The sequence below is a fragment of the Xiphophorus maculatus genome, chromosome 2, assembly GCF_002775205.1.
Source record: "Xiphophorus maculatus strain JP 163 A chromosome 2, X_maculatus-5.0-male, whole genome shotgun sequence".
NCBI classification, from domain to species: domain Eukaryota; kingdom Metazoa; phylum Chordata; class Actinopteri; order Cyprinodontiformes; family Poeciliidae; genus Xiphophorus; species Xiphophorus maculatus.
This window is the reverse complement of record NC_036444.1, coordinates 29,770,196-29,787,468: the sequence shown is the minus strand read 5'-3', so window position 1 is coordinate 29,787,468 and position 17,273 is coordinate 29,770,196. Positions and strand designations below refer to the sequence as shown.

The 17,273-nt window shown below is 37.7% G+C and overlaps 1 protein-coding gene across 1 annotated transcript in view; it reads left to right on the top strand.

The window, feature by feature from the left end:
• The first annotated feature begins 480 nt into the window (after nucleotides 1-480).
• asz1 (ankyrin repeat, SAM and basic leucine zipper domain containing 1) overlaps nucleotides 481-17,273 on the top strand; it is a 43,627-nt gene continuing 26,834 nt past the window's right edge. Inside the window, exons 1-4 of the mRNA XM_005810484.2 lie at nucleotides 481-588; nucleotides 2,910-3,012; nucleotides 3,153-3,275; nucleotides 8,988-9,099. Coding sequence (XP_005810541.1) covers nucleotides 481-588; nucleotides 2,910-3,012; nucleotides 3,153-3,275; nucleotides 8,988-9,099 — 446 coding nt within the window. The remainder of the gene's footprint in view (nucleotides 589-2,909; nucleotides 3,013-3,152; nucleotides 3,276-8,987; nucleotides 9,100-17,273) is intronic.

The window sequence follows — 17,273 nt, the reverse complement described above, 5'->3', positions numbered from 1 at the left end:
ATGTAATTTTATTCTTGTGTAAAACTTATTTACGTACTGAAAATAGTGCACCACACTGTTCTTCCAATTTAAAGTAGTTTTAAAGAGAAGATAGGGAAATTGCTGGAGAGAGCAGAGTTTTATGAAGCATGGAGTAATGTAGCGCTGTTAATGCACCAGTTACTGAACACTGCCAGTAAGCTGGCTGAAAGAAAGGTACATTTTCTCCTTATTTAAGATAGCAAAAATATGGCTTAAAGCTATATTTTAGCCACAGCGGATACTAATGTATTTTCTCAGCAGAAAATACATTAGTACATTGTATTGAGATGCTGTATTGTCATCTCAATACAGCTGTAACATGTTTAATTAATTTATTAGTATCATTTGTTTTAATTTAATATGATAGGTCGTCACTTATCAGTTACTCCGCCTACTCCCTCCCTCTCCGTCGTAATTCTGTTCACTCGTGTTGGCCTCCACTAGCTGTTAGCTGGAAATATGGGAAGCGTTAATGAGTTCGCCTTCCCGGCTGGAGATGAAAGCGACGCCAGCAACGACGAGTGGGACATTGGCTCCTTTTCGGAAAACAAGACTTCTGGCATAAAGGTTACTGTGAAGAAGTTTAAGTTTTGCTTCTGCCATTGTTTTTTTAATGTTATTTTTTAAAGCTAAACCCGGATGGCAGCTTGGGGAAGTAACTCAAGCTAGCTTAGCAAACCTTTTTATTTTCTAAATGTATTTTTTCTAATGTCAGTAAGATGCTTTAGCGAAAAGGTCGTTACGAACGAGCAAACGCCATCTAAAAATATTATAAATTACATTAAAACGATTTAAGTATCAAAATATGCAAATCAGGAATAGAGAAAACTGCGCCAAATTCTGCGCTTTCCTGACTGTTTCCAACAGCTCAGCTGGGGCACCTTCGCACTTCTTGCCATGCCTTCATGCAGTTAATTTGTTTAATTTTGATTTTAAAAAATAGCTGCCAGTAGTAGGTATGTTAACCAAATACATTTTCAGTCTCTATAGAGGTTTAAGTTTGAAGGTTTTATGAATGTCCGGTAAAAATTGACAAATTAAGAGCCTTTATGTGGAAAGATGTGGGGAAAAAGGTAATCTATCCAGGACAGATGTAGATTATTATTATTATTATTATTATAATTGTTATTATTATTATTATTATTATTATTACCTTCTGCTGAACAGTAAAAGGAAAACATGCAGCTTTAGCATACAGATTACTTCATGTGTTCAATATAACATTATTTAGTTTGATTATGGTTATTTAAAATAAATGTCACAACACACTTACCTAATTAAACACACTATAGGCCCATGAGGCTGTTGTTGAAGACCCCTGATTTAAAACATCTCTGTTCCCCAGACTAATAATTTAATCCACTTATTAATTTCTTTACTGTTCAAAACTTTGCTATCCTATTCTGTCAGCAATGAAAACTTGACAGTCGGATTATTCTTAGGAAAAATAAGGATAAAAACAGGCAGGGGAAAAGATGAAAAGCTTCATCTTGAGGTTTTTATCTTTTTCAAGCAGGAAAACAAGAGTACAGTGTTCTTGTTGTTTTCTGTAGCTAAAAGAAACAAATGATGGGAATTAATACATTAAAGCAGAAACTCCCATCCTGTTCACACATAACAAGGTAACATGAATGAAAACCTTCATATATAACTTTTGGATTTTTGAACATCAGGAGGGTTCAAACTATAAGTAATAATGACTAGCCACAAAGTGGAAAACATTTTTTTCCTATAGTGAAATTTAAAAAGTAGATGTCCCCCCCTCCAGCTCAATTGAAGGTAATGCTCTCCTTAGGCAGGAAGAAGGAAAAGGTGTGAAGTGAGTCCAGTTGAAAGCGCACTAAACTCTCTCAAAAACTTCTGATTTAAATTTTTAATGAAATGTCACTAAACCATAAGTTTGTTGAAAATTGCAATCACGGAGTCATCTGCGAATTAAAGTGAATCATTAACACATTTAACCAAATTAATTAACGGCTTTGATTAATTAGAGTTCATCGAATAGCATGTTTTACAGTTATGTAACTATGTTATGTTCAGCTGACTTCAACTTAAGTCAAAGTTCAACTTAAGAGAAATGTGACTTTGCAACTTGACATATTGAAATCAGGCCTCTGTCTCTTTAAGAAGCTTCTGCTCTTTTTGACGCTGCCTTCAGCACGTCATCACAACAATGTTTCTCCTTACAGATGCTTTGAAAACTATTGGATACGTATTCCATTTAGTACTAGATAAGGAAGTGGCACAGATCCTACTTTTATTTTTATTTGGGTGAAAAGATTGGAATTGAGCTGATCCGGCTGCCGTGGAAAAGCTGAATATGGTTTGTATTTGCCTGCCGTGTGAAGTTAGCCTTGGATCTGTGTTTCTCAATTCCAGTTCTCAGGGACCACTATCCTGCATGTTTTAGGCGTTTTCTTTCTGCAGTCATTTTCTTTTGGCCTGAATAAATGGGTGATTAACAGGCTTCTGCAGCATTTGTCGGCATGCAGGAGCGAATGCTAACATTAAAAGCAGGTGTGCTGTAGAAGAGACACAACTAAAACAAGCAGGGCAGAGAAACACTGCCTTAGATCTGTATCAGTTGAGGGCATAGGAAACAGTGAAGGCCATTAAAGATGTAATATATCACTGGTAAGCACTAACTGAATGTATAGTTCATGTAATATACTAGCCAAGCAAATATTGCATTGTAATAACAAAGCAGGCTTGCTTTTGGGTTTTCCTCCTAAACACTTTTTTGGTGCTCGTTGTTGCTAAATGCTCTGATCCCTCCAAGTTTTCATCCTACACTTTGAGATTGTTGAACATCAATAGAAATGTTCATTTCTTGTTCAACTAAAACAATTCTTGGGACAGTAACAGGGATGTTTTTGTGTTTTTCTTAGGACTTAGCCTCTGCTGAGGTGGGTTCAGGCGACAAAGTCTCTGTGCTGAAAAAAGCCATCAGTGAAGGAGACACAGATACTGTCAAACAACTGTTGAACAATGGTACCTACTTGCTTCACTAATGTGATTTAAAAAATAGCTGTTTTGTGGTACATAAAATTGTATTAAGGATAAGACTAACCCAAATGAGTCACATCCTTCCTCTTTGTTTTTGTTTTTTGTAATGTTGGTGTTTTGTAAAGGACTAGATGTGGAAACCAGGCTGGGCTTTGGATGGACTCCTCTCATGTATGCCGTCAGTGTGGCGAACTGCAACCTGGCCAGGCTGCTGTTGGACAGAGGAGCCAGTGCCAATTTCAGCAAAGGTCAGACTGCAGTGTTAACAAGACTTTTCTGTAGAATATAACAGAAGTTTTAGAAGCAGGTAAATTATCTTACACTGTGCTAGGAAACAGGAGTACAGTGTTCTTGTTGTGCTTTCTATCTTACACAGAAAGCACAACCTGAAACTAAACTACTACTCATCTTTAAAGGGGCAGTATTATGTGTTTTCCAGGCACATAGCAAACATTTTAAAGTGTAATGAAGTAACATAGTTACTTCAGTTGTTATTAAATGCTCTAGGTATGAAATATGTTTTAAACAAATTTTTATTTCTTGATTTAACACCTTAAAATTGGGCCTCTGCCTCTTTAAAAACTTCTGCTCTTTTAGAAATGCCACTTTCAGGAAGTCATCACAACATGGCTCCTCTATTAACCGTTTTATCAGCGTCGCACTCTAATCTGCTGAGCTCACCAGATTCGTAGTTTCACCAGGTGTTTGCTAATTGGTGCTGGCTAGTCTGAAGGAGCTGAGGGAGGGCTGCTCTGTAATGAGGATGCTTGGAAGCTTGGGAACTGCAGCTCAGAGAAGGAGATGCATATACAGTAGAAGACGGTAGGTCCATCCAGGTGTTTTGTACAGCTGAATGGGTGCCATAGGAGATTGAAGGATTTCTCAAACCTGCATGAAAGAATCAGGGCAACAGTCCAGGTATTTTTTTGATAAGGGAATAACATAACATGATGCGAAGCTCAAAAACTTAGATTTTACGTAACAGTGCTCCTTTAAAGTTGAAGATCTGAACATCAAAACCGTTAAACGTCAATTTCTGCATGTTTGCAGTAGGGCTGTTGTAAATGATTATTTTGGTAATCGAGTATTCTAGTGATTATTCTGACGATTGATTGAGTAATCGAATAAAAAATTTGATAAAATAAAATATTGGTACCATGAAGTGGGATAGAATTATCTCAATGTCAGTAAGTTTAATCAGTTCCTATAAAATGGAGGTGAACGGAAAAAAAATTCTATTTTGCTGTTGAATCTGTTTTCTGAGCCATATTTAGGAGAAATTCTAACGGACGTAACATCAAGTTGCTCTTTCTCTTAGGTGAGAGTCTAGGTGTATGTATCAGCCTATTTTTAAAATATACCTTTCTTTTAAACATGTAAGGTTCAGGTAAAATAGGGTATGGAGGGTCAACTGGGATAAACTACAGTTGAATCAAAATGTCATGTGACAATATATTTATTTCAGCTGGTCTTTAAATGACACATGTAGCCCCAAGTTTGAGATTTTCATTGCAGTTCATGAATAGCATAAAGGTTTGATTAGTAGTTAAACAGATTTCCATGTGGCTACCTGAATGCCTGAACTTGGCATTACAGTTTAAAGTTTGCCCTATATATAAGTGTATAGAGCTGCAGTGTCTTTAACTGTATAAAAATTTTACTTAGACTATTTCCTCAACTATTGAGCCTTCACTTCCATCTTGTATGGGACGGTCTCTGGTTAATAAATGCAACTAGTCTAAGCAAGTCAAAGTAACTCCGCTTTGTTATCAGCTGAAACTAAGCAGCTGCCATATTTATTGCTTTTTACTGCAGCTAAAGTTTAAACAGTTAATTTAGGGTGGCTTGTTTGTTAGTTTAGTGGCCTTGTTCAATCCATAAGTAGGTATTTCGGTCTTTAATTTTTCATTTACTGTTTTTTTTTTTCAAATTATAGACTGGGGGCCTTAAAGAATATATTTATCTTTTTATGAATATTACTCTCAGTTTAATCATAGCAGCCAATTTATATCAATTTATTTCACTTTCAATAAATTGACAGGTGTGCTGACTGACTTTTGTACTGAAGAGATCTTAAAAGAAAAGTCAATTCTGGTAAGATATCATCCGAAATCAAATTAAGGAAGTACTATTTGAGTTTTAATAAATGCCATACCTCTTCACCTTTCTGATGATCTCTGTTGCATTGATGTCCAGCTGTCACTGCTTTGGGCAGATTTTTTTAACTACCCCAACTGCGATTGCCGAGCACCAGACAACCAGTCAGACCAGTGTATCATTTCTCCCATCTGCCATTACTTAAAGGTTGTGACGCCAAAGGAGAACATTTGGAGAAACACTCTGCTAATCCCCTGAGTTGTCTTTAGTTGATGCACATTGCACTCTCATCTCTAAGAAGGTAAAATTGAAGGCATGTGCAGAATTGTGGTCAGTCTGGGAAAGATAAGCCTTCAGTTTGAAGTTATTGAGCACACAATGTTTAGATCTTATTGGGACATTGTATTAATTTCCAATCATTTGAGTAGCCTAACCCAGATCTAGATCCTTAAAGTGTTCTCCCACTTGGTTTGTTTTTACTACAAATATAAATGAATAGGATGGGATAAATGAAAACACATGTACGTTTTGATAAATTTGTACAAGATGTGCATTAGAAAAACAAACAAATCCATATGTTCATCCCTACCATTTATATAATGTTGCTATATATGCAATTAGCTAAAAATCTCTTAACACCTCCTCTAGAAATGCTTGTAACTGCCCAGTGCTTTAAGTGGAAAAAAACAAATGTTGGTACTCCCCTTAATATCATACAAATATGGGACAGACATTTAAAAACAAAAGAACAAAGCCAGGTCAAAATCAAACCCATATGAGGGAAATTCAAAGCATCATGGAGCCACTTTTATTAACTTCAAGCCTCATGCCGTAAACATGGACATGAAAAATAACATCGGAAAAAAGAAAGATATAAAATAAAGTAGTGTCGGGAAAAGGTGCAGGTACCCGCTGCGTGCTGGAAAATGTCTGAGGAGTAAAATTTACGACAAAATCCGAGGATATGTAGATCTTCTGTGAGTAATTTGGAGTCACGTTCCACAGAAAAATCTGTGAATACTGAACCGTAAATGCAGCACCATGAGTAGGCGGTGGTCTACTGGAAAGCCAAATGTTATTTTTGGTTCGATGGCATGTTTAAACATTTGTTTCAAAGCCGATTCAAACCGAATGACCGTGGTAAACCTCTTAAGTTGTGGAGCCGGCACCTTTCATTTGTTATAAAGCAAAATGGTGCACATTAAGAGCTTTTGCTTAATAGATAAATAAATACTGTTAGTTTTGCCTATTCTTCTGGTCAGAAGCTAATGAATCATATTTTGTAGGGCAAGTTTGTTTACGGAGACCTCACAATCAATTTTATTTGTTTTTGGTTTGTTTGTATTTACTTTGGATATTTAAAATGTCTTCCAGTTCCAGTGTTAAATGTTCATTAGAAATTAGTTTATTGGTCTTTGACACAGTGTACTTGCATTATCGTGCCATTTTCATGCTATTAGGTAGGGGATGTAATTTCAAGGGGTGCGCAGGTTGATCGGTCCCTATTTCTTTAATTTTGTTTACGGTACATGCTGAAACTGATTATATCCAAGAATCTTTTCTACCACCACATGCTCTGAGAGAGCTCTATGTTTCCCAATAGTCAGCCTACTGTTGTCAACTTTGCAACTTTTTTACTGTATGTAGGCCAAAATCAGTCAGGCTTCTTAAATATCAGTGATCAGCCAGAAAACTGCAGTCGGTGCACCTCTACTTTCTTTTAATAACAGAAATAACAGTTAATCTTGTGTGCTGTCTCTTGCAAGACAGAAAGCTGCTGCCATTAAAACAAAATTTTGCACCTTTTAATGGCAAAATTAAAACATGCAAAATTTTGCGAGACTGAGATGCGGTCTCATAAGACCGAGATGCGGACATTTGGACCCCACAACTTTTCTACTCTGTTCACAGTCCGGCAGGGGAGTGCGAGCTTTTACAAAGTTCTTTTTGAGTGTGGTTTCTGAAACTGAAGGGACAACACTCCGCTAACCTGCAGTCTCCGACAGTGACATTTGCCGCGCTCCTCCTGATATTCTTACCTGCTTTGCAGATTGTTGCAACCTCTTTTTTGTGCGCTCTGTGACTGCTGGCAGAAGCGCCTGTGCACCCGCATGTGAGTGTACCCGACTCTGCATATGAATGTCGGTAACAGAGTACAACCACGTGTTTTTGTCCAGCTTTTGTCAATTTTGACGCTGACACTTTTGAGAATTTGCTTGAGTTCGTACAAGCTGAGTAAGCCGTGTGACTTGGTGTGCACACCCTCACACTCATTTCAATGCATGCGTCACATACACAAGCGCCCACGTAGGGACAGAAGTAGCTCACGACGTTAGAAAGGCTAAGAAAGATCAATAACATTAACTGTGAACACCAACAATTACTTTATGTCGTGATCTTCTTAAGAGGTCGTGCCGCCCTTCATAGATAATAGTAGGAAATGCTAGTCTCAAAGCAACAATGTCACCTTTTTATCACAATTTATTACCTAGAAAAATTTGGCCTATCTACAATGTCAGAATGTTTGATGCTTGTCAGTCTGAATAATGGCAAAAATATGAAACTCCATTTCCACCAATCTGTGTCTCCCTTTGTGTCCCTGATGTTTTAGCTGGGAACCTTCACACAGCTGCCAACTTCCTCCGGAGTAAAGTTATAAGCTTCAACAAATAATGTGCACTGATATATTGATAGCTGAAATAAATGAGTTCACACTCCAGTAAAATCTGTCACACAGACAGAGTTATACTGTGCGACTGATTTCACATGGTCTTCGCATCTCGCCCTTTGAGACAGGTGAAGGAAACGATTAAACAAGAGAATGACGCGTGGTGACGTCGTCGTGGCGTTGTCCAAGCTGTGAGGCTGGCTACAGGAATGCGGGCATGATTGATAGCGGTCACCACGCCTCCGTCCTACCTTCTCACCGGTTGTCAGGCCGCAGATTTATTTACTCCAGCTCTTGTCAGACGCAAGCTAGGCAGACTAGTTTACACCAACACGCTCAAAATGTAAATACATTCACAAACAGATAAAGAGCCAAACATACACAGCGGCAAAGACACAGGAATCTACACACAGATGTAGGCTCACGTGCTGGAGTCTAGTCCACATTTAGAAGCAGCATATAGAAGAAACTGAAGGTAAACTTGTTACAAATCATTGAAAAATAAGAACTGCCCAAAAGTCGGTTAACCTCCCTCATCTCCTTTTTTCTAAATAAAATGCATTTTACAAAGAAAATTTGATCTCATTTAAGATCTGATTGGAAAATTAATAGAACTACATACATTTGTGGACTGAGCTGAGTGTTTGTTTACCGTTTTAATTTTGAACTTATGTAGTTGTAGAGTTAGAGCATTTGAAAATAAGCTGGGACACTTGGCCTTTGTTTCTCGGTTGGCTTTTATTGCAGTGAGATTTTGTCTGACTCCTGGACTACCACCCACTAATCTGTTTAACGGGGCTTAATTGGCTGGCATTGGTTCTGTGACAGAGTTCTGTACAAGTGAATCCTATTTTCTCTTTGAAGTGCTAAAACTTAAATCCACTTAGGCCTGTCATAATATATTTTGCGAAAAGTGTATGTAAAACTGACTTCACCATTTAACTGAACTGTATTTATCTATTTGGTTTCTATGTCACACTTGTTTATCTTAGCATTTCAACTCATTGAAAACAAAATCTTATTACAGCATAGAGGCATAAAATTAAAGAGTTGATTTAAAGCCCAATATGATGTCAATGGACAGGATTTTCTTTTTTTTGCCACTAGTTTGCTTTTGACATAGTTTCTCTTTCTTAATCAATATATTAAATCTATAATTTATATATTTCATTGAAAATGCTTTTCTTCTCCACAGATTGTTGGACCGTACTCATGGCCAGTTGTACTGCCTCTAGCAGTGAAGACAAAATAGCACATTGCATCGAGCTTCTGCTGTCCAGGTCTGCAGATCCCAACATGGTGGACAGGTGAGGGGTAAAATTTGTTTAAATGTCAAAATATTTGGCAAATTTCAACACTGTACATACAGTTGTAATCCTTTTGAAGTTGGTTTAAATAAAGCCACTTCAGACCTCATACAAGAGGAAAAAAAAGAGGTGCTGGATCAGATTTCCTTTGATGGTTTTTGTGATGGTTAGCTGCCATGTGGTAGCATTATGCACCACTCTACTCTATACAGTGTGTTTGTATCAGTGTGTTTTGTTTGGAATGTCCTGTTATGGCATGTGCTTGCACAGGAGGGTCCCAGACAGACACACAAACTCAGAGTGTAAAGAGTGGGCAGGAACGTTTTACAAGCTGGCTTTAAATGTTTTCGCTCATTTGAGGAAACTAGGTCATTACAAAATCAAAATACATGACCATACAATATATGTGTGACAGCATACAAGTTATGGAGAGAAGGCAAAAGGCTAAAAGTTTTTTCTAGGCCGAGTGTTTAGGCCGGGGAATATTTCTGAAAGGTTTTCAGTTTTTGGGTCGGTCAATCACAACTGGCCCACAATGAATAAGCTGACATAGAGAAGACTGTCAGACTATTTGCTGTCACTCAGAATATTTTTTATTTTGATGTTAACACCACTTTTACTGGTTGTAACAGTATGAAACTTTAATATCATAATTGTGAACGATGATAGCACAGTTATCAATATCACAAATTAATACTGTGTATTGCAAGTACTATTGGTTATTATAATAAGCTGTACTTAATACATCTTGACAGTTGGTATAAGGTTCTCATGACAAAACTTTGGAAAAAAAAAAAACATCCATTTGTTTTTACTCATTCAAAGGACAAAACAAAGTCATATTGCTATATTTGTTAGAGAAGTGAGGCTTTCCAAACCAGCCATACTTGTTTAGTAATTTTCTTGTAATATTATGAATTTTGGAATTTACCATATTAGGTGAAACCTACAAGAGGTGCTTCAACAACCATTATTCTCAAATGATCAATGTGTTTTTTAATTGTAGATATTTGAAGTTGTCTGGAAATTGCCGTTTAATTGGGGATGCACCGATATGAAAATTTTCTATCCGATATTAATACTTCTGTTACATTATTCTTGTAGTATTACTTTTCCGGTTACACAATGCATCAAACCGTATCAAATGCGTTGTCTACAGTAATTAGTCAGCCAGAGTTGATGGGTGCGGCCACACAGAGATCTGAAAATCTCGTCCCATTAACTCCAGCAACCAGAACAGTTTCTGTGACGCTTATTAAAAACTCAGCAGACACGAAATGGAAGAGCTACTATAGCCACGTTAGCAGCATTGAATTAAATCTCCCGTTTATTGCACATCTCTGCTCAGTGCAGCAAATTTAACTCATCATGCAGGGCTGGTCCAAGGCTATATGAAGCCTTGAGCAGAATCTGACTTAAGGGCCCCTTTTGTTGCTAAAAACAATAGCACCTCTAACAGCTTCTGTGTTAGATTTAGTGAAATCTGGGAGAGGGGGAGTAGTTTAATTGGCCAACCTCAAAAGCAATCAGTTGTAATTGCAGTTTGTATTTGTGAACAAAGCTCAAACTCAAAGATTAAAGTCACAGCATCAGATTGATGCTATGGAAACAAAACAATCTAACTATGAATATTGTTCTTTGAACTTTTACAAAGTAAACTTGCCAACAATTTAATATCTTTTAATTTATGTATGCTGAAACCATTAAATCAAATTTAGCAGCATTGATCATCTCAATAAACAAATGTTACATTGATGTATCTGTGGTCTGTGTTAAAATATTAGCAATTATGTGGCCCCTGAAGCCCTGGGGGCCTGATAGAGCCGCTGACTTAATTTGGATTAAACAGAAGTGCAAATAATTAATTTTCATTTAATTGTATTTTTTGATTTGTTGTTTTAGACTAGTTGTGGGTTTAAATATCGTTTCACTGGCAATGTTTTCCTGTAACATATAATAATCCAGTAATATTTTTACATTTCCTGTCAACTTAACATCTTTTAATACAAAAACATGGTGGACCGCCTCGACGCCCCGACCACTGGGCTTAGGAAGTTTTCTGGGGGAAACCCTGATTTGTATCATACATATTTCCCTACCCTTTTAACACCATTTAAAAAAAAACACATCACTGATATTGCTTGATTGCTTCTGTTAAAAACCCTATAATTCAGGGGGTTTTTAACCCAACCCATAATTCGTTGGGTTGAGGAACCTAACGTTCCTCTCCAACCCCTGAAGAAACACAAAGAACAAGAAGTTGAAAATAAACATTGATTTTTAATAAATTGGACCAATAGCGATATATTAAAAAATGACTAACATTGACTGATAGCAATGTTAATGAGTGCATCCCTACCTGTAAGCCTTCAACCAGATTGAGCTGCAAAAGTTGCTTCTCTAAAATTGTTGCTGATGTCTCTCCTCTTCATTGTACCAAAACATAAAATAAACTATACAGAAAATTCCAAAACATTTTCTAAAGATAGTCACACTTCATTAATCAAGTGGGTTTTATTAATGGCTGTTAATTCCTGATAAAAGCAGCAGCAGAATTTTTATTTATGCCGACATTCTTTTACTGTATGTGAACGACCAAAGGCAAATTTATGCATAACTCCTGTATCAATATTGATAAACTATAAAGTATTTTTATAATTGTTCTCTTTCTGGTGCATCTGAGGCTCAATACCTTGAATATCTGACAGGTCAACGAAGGACATGCCTTCCAGAACTAATGTAACTTAGTCCTAAACTGTCCTCTCTATTCTGCTATGACTAAATAATATATTTAAGTTGGACTTGGTATTTAATCAATCTTAAATGAATTATCTGTTTTTCTGCTTCAAGAAGGGCCTTAAAAAAGAGAGAGAGATCTTGTGTGAGAAAATAAGCCCAGATTGTTTTTAAAACACTTTTAATAGTACCATGTGTGAATTTTTGCTCTGTCACAAAGTGTTGCTGCAGCCCCCAGTGGCTTTCTTGTTTAGCTCTCCCTTATCCTCTGTTATTCTGTCACTGCCAACACAGCATTGCAACCAGGACTCACGCCACCTGAAACCCCCTGATGACGTACATAGACGCCCCTAGCATTAGGAAATTGATTAGTTCCTTTCCAGACAAAATATTTGAAGCAAAGTAATGAGCCACAGAAGGTTGCAGAAGAGAGAAGGAGGTGAGCGTCGGGGTTAGCAGTCCCTCAAACCCAAGATGAAGCATAGCATGAGGTTTATGTGGGTACGACGCGCAGACCCCTTCCTCCTCCTTGCCCCCTTTTACGTCTGAATTTCAAAGTAGTGATTAACACCAGCTGCTCATGCCCCTGCTTTAGTGTAAACCCGAGTACACTGTTGTTTTTCAAAGCTGAGAAATGCAGCCGCACAATGTGGGGTCCATTGCATTCATGTCTTCATCCTTTTTGTTTTTGGTTTCCTATCCGTCTTACCGGAATTTGTTTTTTACAGGCTGAGTATGGCTTGTTGGTGTAAGCAAAGACGTGATTACGGTTATTCAGAAATATTTGAGTGGGGCTTTCTGTTCAGCTCTGGTATTAGCATCTGTCGTTGTTGATTCCTTTGTAAGCAGAGCAGCATCAGGACAACCTGTTGCACCTGGCAGAGTGTAGCCATGTCAGAGTGGGCCATTAGCTGATGTTTCTGTAACAATGATGAAACTTTAAGTCACTTAAAATGAGGGGTGCACTGATAAATCAACCCCAGTTTCCTTCATTTTAGAGATAGGTGATCAGCCGGTACTTGCATGTGAAGTCAATCTTATCCACCGATCTTATCTGTCTTGGCAAATGTTTAAAAGTCGTCCACTGTCCTCTAATCCTGTTATCTTCTGCTGTGAGAGAACTCTGACTGACAGACCCACCCAACATGTCAGGTCTGCAGTTAAAAATAATGACCCCACTGTTTCCAACATATTTTTTTTACCGATTCTTGGCTGTTCAATTATTTTTAGATTAGGTGACAGCAGCTAGGCTTACAGAATTCCTTCAGTCAGTGGCTGGTTCATCATTTGTTCTGAGAGGGATTGAGTTTAAAAAGTTAAACACAAGTGTTTTCATCCACCTCTGAAGAAAACTGTCTTCTGTGCATCTTGAATGTGTTCACACCTATACAGTATATAGCATTCCATGGACATGAGTACCAGGTGTGAGTAGGGACAAGATTGAAGGAAAAGTGTAAAAACAATGTATTGAAAACCTCTATTAAACTCAATCAGCTGATCAAAAGATGATCAGCACCTGTAAGAAGTCATTTGTGAGACAGGCATTGTGAACTTAAGCTTTATAAATTTAAAGACCCAGCCATCACAGCACAAAGTGCAATATGAAATTTCTGTCACATAGGCCTGTCGCGATAAACGATAAATCGATTAATCGATTAATCGTACGATAAATTAAAACTATCGACGTCATTTCAATTATCGGCATTATCGTCTCTTCCGGCCTTTTTCTCTTTCTGTTGATGACACCGAATGAAAAACGGCTCAACTCCGGTGCTCTCCACTGACCCTCCCTTCCTCATTTCCTTAGTTTAATGCCCAGTGCACACGACACGATCTTAGAGCTGTCGGCCGATTGTCGGCCCATTTTCAAAACCTGACAGACCACACATTAGCCGACAGAAATCCTAGGTATAACGGTTCGATCGGGTTTGGTCCTGCCGTGTGGTGTCCAACAATGGGCACAAAATAATGGCTACAAGTCCAGTGAACTAATTTTAAAACCAGGCATTAATCAATGCTTTACTACAATCTACCTGCAATGCATGTGGCTAGTGTCAGCGTAAAGTCCTGACTGAATGAAAATCATTAGAACCTATTTACGTCACGTAACGAAGAACAGCTGAAAAGTTACCAGGTTTATCAACTGCGGTAGCAATTTGGCTCCAACTCCTCCCCTTGTCATTTCTATATTCTTTGCATGTTGAATAAACTTTAATGTTGTTTCCATGTCAGCTGGACTTCGGGTTGCGCCGTGTCAGCTGTTAGAGATTCCCCTCCGTAATTTCCCCTCAGAAAGCGCGGAGGAGAATCCACGCTTTCTGATTGGCTACCTGTCACATTCAACAGGCTGCGTTAAGATCCCAGTAGGGGAAAACCCCTGATTTTGACCGGAGCGGCAACGACGATCTACCATAACACACCACACGATCTTAGAAAGACCAACGTTCTAAGATTGTCATAAGGGGAAAAATAGGAGCAAAAAATCATGTAGTGTGAACTATTGCATCAGGTAATCGATGTGCCCATTTTCTCTATTTAAATCTAATTATTACTGAAGGGCAACATAATATACAGACTTCATAATCTGCACTCTTTTGGTTGAATGCAGTATTTATTTCCACTTTGGCTTTATGCTGTTTAGTTTTTATTCAAGTGAGTTTTTTGTTCATGGAGACTGAGAATCCATTTTATTTTTGGTTGTTTTGTTTATTTTGTTTATCAACTCCAGTGTTAAATATTCTTTTGAAAATAAAGTGTATCTATCTTTGGCAGGAAATCACATGCATTATTACGTCATTTCCATTAAATCAGTGTAAAAAGGTCTTCAAACAATATTATCGTTTATCGCAATAATTTTTTGAGACAATTAATCGCTCAGCAAAATTTGCTATTGTGACAGGCCTACTGTCACATAACAGATGCTATTATGTGGCCTTTCAGAAACCCAGTGGCAAGCAGTTTGTTTGAGATGATCAACAAAGAAAAATCAGCTAATATATCAACAAAGAGTCGTCCTAACGGCTTATACATGACTCAATGTTATCTTTCTGATTCAGACAGGAAGCAGCACACAAAGACTTCCACAAGCTTCATCTGAAGTGCCAAAATCGGATCTCATTGACATATACGCAATTTATGAAAATTGTGTCATTTTGTTCTCAGAGAAGCATCTGCCTGCCAAACTCGACACCATTTAGACACAGCTCCGTGTGAAGTGTTGTGTGATTGGTCAGAAGTTTGTTGTTTTATGTGGAAATGCCCTCAGACAACAATGTTGATTTTTCTCTGAGTTACAGCTATGACTGAGGCCTTTTATTTCCTGATGTAGTAAAATGATCTGGATGATCATAAATGGTGAATCATTAACCAACTAATTGTATTTATCTAAATTCAAATCAGACTCATTAAATGATTAATTTTATCTGCAAAGATCTATGTCTAAAGGTTAAATGTTAGAGGCTGAATTTCCTAGATTCTTGAAGAAAATGAGGAATAGATTATAATATATTTGTTCTCAGAATCACAACATTAACATTACAAGTGAAAATTACCTGAAAATTATATTACATCCAATCAGTAGTTAGCCCAGTGGTTCCCAAAGTGTGGGGCGCGGCCTCTAGAGGGAGCGCAGTGCCATTGCAGGGGGGGCACTGGAAGCAGTATGGATGAATGGGGAAAAGAAAACAGTTACACAAAAGTGTTTCACTGTAAAGATGGTTTGTAGTGTGTTTTGTTGCAACCTGGAACCATCAGGAACCAATGATTTTTGGTAATGGAGACAGATCTGTTTGAGATGAAAAACATGCTTCAAAATTTGGATCTGTGGTAGTAATCAATCCCACCGTTTTTTAGACAGTGCAATGATACGACTTTTTGAATGCTGACATTCGTTCAGAAAACTTGCCAAAGGAATGTGTGGGTAACAGTCAGGAACCCCCAAAAAATTATCTCTGCTCAGCTGAGAGAGAGACAGCCAGCCGCTGTGTGTGTGTTCCAAAACAAAGCAGATGTTGACAGTTTCTCAGAAGGAGCACAGAACCATCGCGTCTCATACTCATAATCAGTTTTAGTAAACATTTAAAATGCAGCTTAAGTCATCATGCTGTTTAACATCAGAAAAATGAGAGATTAGGAAAAAGGAGAGATTAAAGTTTTCACTTCTTCAAGAAGTTGATGTGGAAGAGTTGAATTTGGAAGCTTCCATTCATATACATAATTTAGAGCAGATGTGTCAATTTGCACAGCTGTGTGAGTCCAATTAGAATGTGACGTAACTTTTACACCCACCAGTGCTGAGATAAGATTAATCCCTAATCAGCACATCAGATCTCGCCCTACAAGATTTACTGGGCACATACAGTATTACTGGACATGTATACTTTTTGTTAAGTGTGCTACTGCCAGCAAGCAGCTCTTCTTTGCCAGAAACAGGAAAAACAGGAGACTCATTCAAATCCTCATTCAAATCATCATCTCGAAAATAAAATAAGATCTCAAACTAGGCCTGTCACGATAGCAAATTTTGCTCAACAATTAATTGTCTCAAAAATTATTGCGATAAACGATAATATTGTTTGAAGACCTTTGTACACTGATTTAATGGAAATGACGTAATAATGCATGCGATTTCCTGCCAAAGATAGATACACTTTATTTTCAGAAGAACACTAAACACTGGAACTGATAAACAAAATAAACAAAACAACCAACAACAAAAATAAAATGGATTCTCAGTCTCCATGAACAAAAAACTCACTTGAATAAAAACTAAACATAAAGCCAAAGTGGAAATAAATACTGCATTCAACCAAAAGATTATGAAGTCTGTATATTATGTTGCCCTTCAGTAATAATTAGATTTAAATAGAGAAAATGGGCACATCGATTACCTGATGCAATAGTTCACACTACATGATTTTTTGCTCCTATTTTTCCCCTTACAACAATCTTAGAACGTTGGTCTTTCTAAGATTGTGTGGTGTGTTATGGTAGATCGTCGTTGCCGCTCCGGTCAAAATCAGGGGTTTTCCCCGACTGGGTGCTTTAACTCAGCCTGTTGAATGTAACAGATAGCCAATCAGAAAGCTCGGATTCTCCTCCGTGTTTTCTGAGGGGAAATTACGGAGGGGAATCCCAAACAGCTGACACGGCACAACCCGAAGTCCAGCGGACATCGGAGATGATAAGTGGAAACAACATTAATGTTTATTCAACATGCAAAGAATATAGAAATGACAAGGGGAGGAATTGGAGCCAAATTGCTACCGCAGTTGATAAACCTGGTAACTTTTCAGCTGTTCTTCGTTACGTGACGTAAATAGGTTCTAATGATTTTCATTCAGTCAGGACTTTACGCTGACACTAGCCACATGCATTGCAGGTAGATTGTAGTAAAGCATTGATTAATGCCTGGTTTTAAAATTAGTTCACTGGACTAA